The following is a 3,889-nucleotide window of genomic DNA, read 5'->3' on the forward strand; positions in this document are numbered from 1 at the left end:
GTACCGAAATTGGAGGACTGTATCGAGAAAGTTGGACAAGCCAGTTATATCACCAAGCTGGACTTATTGCATGGTTACTACCTTTATCAGAGACAGCGAAAAAAATTTCTGCATTTGTAACCCCAAATAGGCACTATCAATTCAAAGTCATGCCCTTTGGAATGAAGAATGCACCTGCCACATTCCAAAGACTCGTGAACAGAGTTGTGGCTGGGTTAACAAATGGTGCAGCATTTGGACGATGTTGTGATCTTTAGTAATTCCTGGAAAGGTCACATGGTACAGTTGGCAGAGCTCCTTGAACAACTACAAGAAGCAAAACTGGTAATAAACTTTAACAAAACTGAATTTGCGAAAGCAGAGGTGATGTTCTTGGGACATAACATTGGTTATGGACAGTTGACCCCACGAAATCCAAAGACGAAGGCCATTGAGGAATTTCCACAACCAACCTCAAAGAAAGAGGTGTTTCATTTTTTGTGACTAAGCGGATTCAGTTGGAAGTTTGTTCTAAACCTCAGCAATGTAGTAACACCGATAATAGATTTTCTGAAGAAGAACACAAGCTTTTGATATACAGAACAATGCCAGGAGGCATTCGACCAGTTAAAAACAATATTAACCACGCACCAGTTTCAGCTACACCAAACCTTTCAAAATCCTGCAAAGTTCCCATCAATACTCGTGACATAGGAGTTGGAGCTGTACTGCTACAGGAAGATGAGGATGGGATTGAACTGCCAATTGGTTACTTTTCAAAGAAACTCAACATCCATCAGAAGAAATACTCCACGATTGAAAAAGAACTATTGAGTTTGGTACGGGCTTTATAACATTTTAATGTGTACGTCACGAACAATGTGTCGGAGACGGTTGTGTACCCAGATCACAATCCACTTACATTCTTGGAACAATTTAAAGACGAGAATATGAAACTATTTCTTTGCAGTTTCATGTCACAGACTTTTAAATTACAAATCGTACATGTTGCGGGTTGTAAGAATGTAATCTCAGATGAGTTATCACGGATTTAATTGATGAAGTATAGATGAGATAGGTATCTATTCAATGCTTTATATATGTGGAAAGAAGTTAATATGACCTTTGATTAAAGTTATGTGTATGTCACGGTAATGTGGTTAAGCAATAGAGAGAGGAAAAAAAATGAATGCATCTTTTCATTGTGCTGGTTCATTTTTCCTTAAGGGGGAGGTGTTATGAAGGTGTAGGTGTGTACTGTACCTTTGAGAGAGAGAGGAAGCTAACAAGGACTGACTGGAAGCACTGAGTGTGCTGAACAATTTAACAGTGTAACATTTGATTGAAACAAATAGCTGGAGTTGCATTGCCATGGAACAAAAACAAATTCAAATTTGGCCAATCAGTTTAAATTATGCCCAGATCTCAAAATTCAACGGAATTTGATTTTTACTGTATGGGATCACATCAAGCCAATGAAATGATCCGAAGTTTTGGACATTTTGAACAGTTAGGGGGAGAACTGGCAAGAGCAGCCAAGCACCAAGACTGCCAGCAGAATAGCTCTCTGAAAGGGACCTATCCATAAGAAATTTGTGCAGCTGAATACCGAAGATAACCCTGGAAAATACAGAGGAAAATTGACAATGCTGGCTGGTTTTGAAAAGTGGATTTTTAAAAAAAATCTTAATCAGGGTTATTTTTGTTTCAATCGGACCAGTATTGTAGAGTGGGAGGTAAAAGATAGGTTTAAGAGAAAGCAGTTGCAAATAGTTGTTGTTTTAATGTTCTCTGTAGGACTTAAAAGAATAAAATTGCTAATTTTTACTTTAAATAGTAAAATCTGGAGTAGTTCTTTGCCTCTTGAAAGTTAACAGATTACAGTGCGAAGTGGGTTAAATGAGCAGAGGGGTTTACCCCGTGTTGTGAACAAGATAGAGAAGTTAAGGCACCTTTTTCCAATCTGTTTTTCTATTAATTAACAATTTTACATCTCCCTGGTTCAGGAACAACTTGGATGCAGCAGATTATGAGTCTGATTTTATGCAATGACAATGATTCTAAAAAAATGATAAACCTCTACACGAGAGCCCCATGGATGGAGAGTGTTCGATTCAACCTTGAAATCAGGGACTGCCAGATATTGACAACACACTTAAACTACCAAATGGTGCCAAACTGTGTGAAAAGCAAAATGTTCAAGGTGTGTTTGAAACTAACTTTAAATATAATTGCAGTTCAATAAGATATTTGCTATAGTGAAATTGTACTTACCTGTTTCACTCAATCTTTCAGATTAAGTTCAAATATACAGAAAATAAGCTCTAACCATACAAGATCTCTAATTTCTAGCAGCATATTAGTTATATTTCTTTCATGAACGTGATTTTTTTTTCTCAAGTAAGTAAAAACCTAAAACTATCATTCTATTGTGGCTAAGTATAGAGTGGCTCAATGTGGCTCAACCCCCAGTATGGAACTTGTCTATGCTGGAGACATTTCCTCAGTGTTACTCACTCAACTGAAGTGCAGTAACTTACTAAGTTAGCTCAGCCAATATATTTTACTTCATTTGTATAAATTAAAAGTTGAGCCATGGTTGTGGCATTAACATTTAAGATGTCTTAAAGGGAGGCAATTTCCTTGAATGTACTGTTCTTTACTCTCAGACTATCAACTTCTAAACAGATCAAGAGTCCTTGGTTCAAATGTCACCTGGTCCAGAGTTGTGCTGAAAAATGTGTTGCTGGAAAAGCGCAGCAGGTCAGGCAGCAACCAAGGAGCAGGAGAATCGACGTTTCGGGCATAAGCCCTTCTTCAGGAATGAGAAGGGTGTGCAAACAGGCTAAGATAAAAGGTAGGGAGGAGGGACTTGCGGGAGGGGCATTGGGAATGCGATAGGTGGAAGGAGGTTAAGGTGAGGATGATAGGCCGGAGAGGGGGTGGCGACGGAGAGGTCGGGAAGAAGATTGCAGGTCAAGAAGGTGGTGCTGAGTCTGAGTGTTGGGACTGAGATAAGGTGGGAGGAGGGGAAATGAGGAAACTGGAGAAATCGGCATTCATCCCTTGTGGTTGGAGGGTTCCTAGGCAGAAGATGAGGCGCTCTTCCCCCAGGCGTCGTGTTGCCATGGTCTGGCGATGGAGAAGGCCAAGGACCTGCATGTCCTTGGCGGAGTGGGAGGGGGAGTTAAAGTGTTCAGCCATGGGGCGGTTGGGTTGGTTGGTGCGGGTGTCCCAGAGGGGTTCTCTGAAAAGTTCCGCAAGTAGGCGGCCTGTCTCCCCAATGTAGAGGAGGCCACATCGGGTGCAGCAGATGCAGTAAATGATGTGTGTGGAGGTGCAGGTGAATTTGTGACGGATATGGAAGGATCCCTTGGGGATTACACTTCCTCCCACCCTGCCCCCTGTAAAAAGGCCATCCCATATTCCCAATTCCTTCGCCTCCGCTGCATCTGCTCCCAGGAGGACCAATTCCAATACCAAATTTCCCCTCAGACGTGGTTGACTATGCTCTCCACTGCATCTCCTCCACTTCCCGCTCCTCTGCCCTTGAACCCCGCCCCTCCAATTACCACCAGGACAGAATCCCACTGGTCCTCACCTACCACCCCACCAACCTCCAGATACATCATATCATCCTTCGTCATTTTCGCCACCACCAAGGATATATTTCCCTCCCCTCCCCTATCAGTGTTCTGGAAAGACCACTCTCTCCGCGACTCCCTCGTCAGGTCCATTTCCCCCACCAACCCAACCTCCACTCCCGACACCTTCCCCTGCAACCACAAGAAATGCAAAACTTGTGCCCACACCTCTCCCCTCACTTCCCTCCAAGGCCCCAAGGGATCCTTCCATATCCATAACAAATTCACCTGCACCTCCACACACATCATTTACTGCATCCGCTGCA

At 42.6% G+C, this 3,889-nt stretch overlaps 1 protein-coding gene across 4 annotated transcripts in view; it reads left to right on the top strand.

The window, feature by feature from the left end:
- LOC122563631 (amine sulfotransferase-like) overlaps positions 1-3,889 on the top strand; it is a 57,362-nt gene that overhangs the window by 32,230 nt on the left and 21,243 nt on the right. For all 4 annotated transcript variants that reach the window (XM_043717619.1, XM_043717621.1, XM_043717618.1 and 1 more), the window contains one exon: positions 1,986-2,182. In XM_043717619.1, coding sequence (XP_043573554.1) covers positions 1,986-2,182 — 197 coding nt within the window. The remainder of the gene's footprint in view (positions 1-1,985; positions 2,183-3,889) is intronic.

The sequence above is a fragment of the Chiloscyllium plagiosum genome, chromosome 27, assembly GCF_004010195.1.
Source record: "Chiloscyllium plagiosum isolate BGI_BamShark_2017 chromosome 27, ASM401019v2, whole genome shotgun sequence".
Lineage (NCBI taxonomy): Eukaryota > Metazoa > Chordata > Chondrichthyes > Orectolobiformes > Hemiscylliidae > Chiloscyllium > Chiloscyllium plagiosum.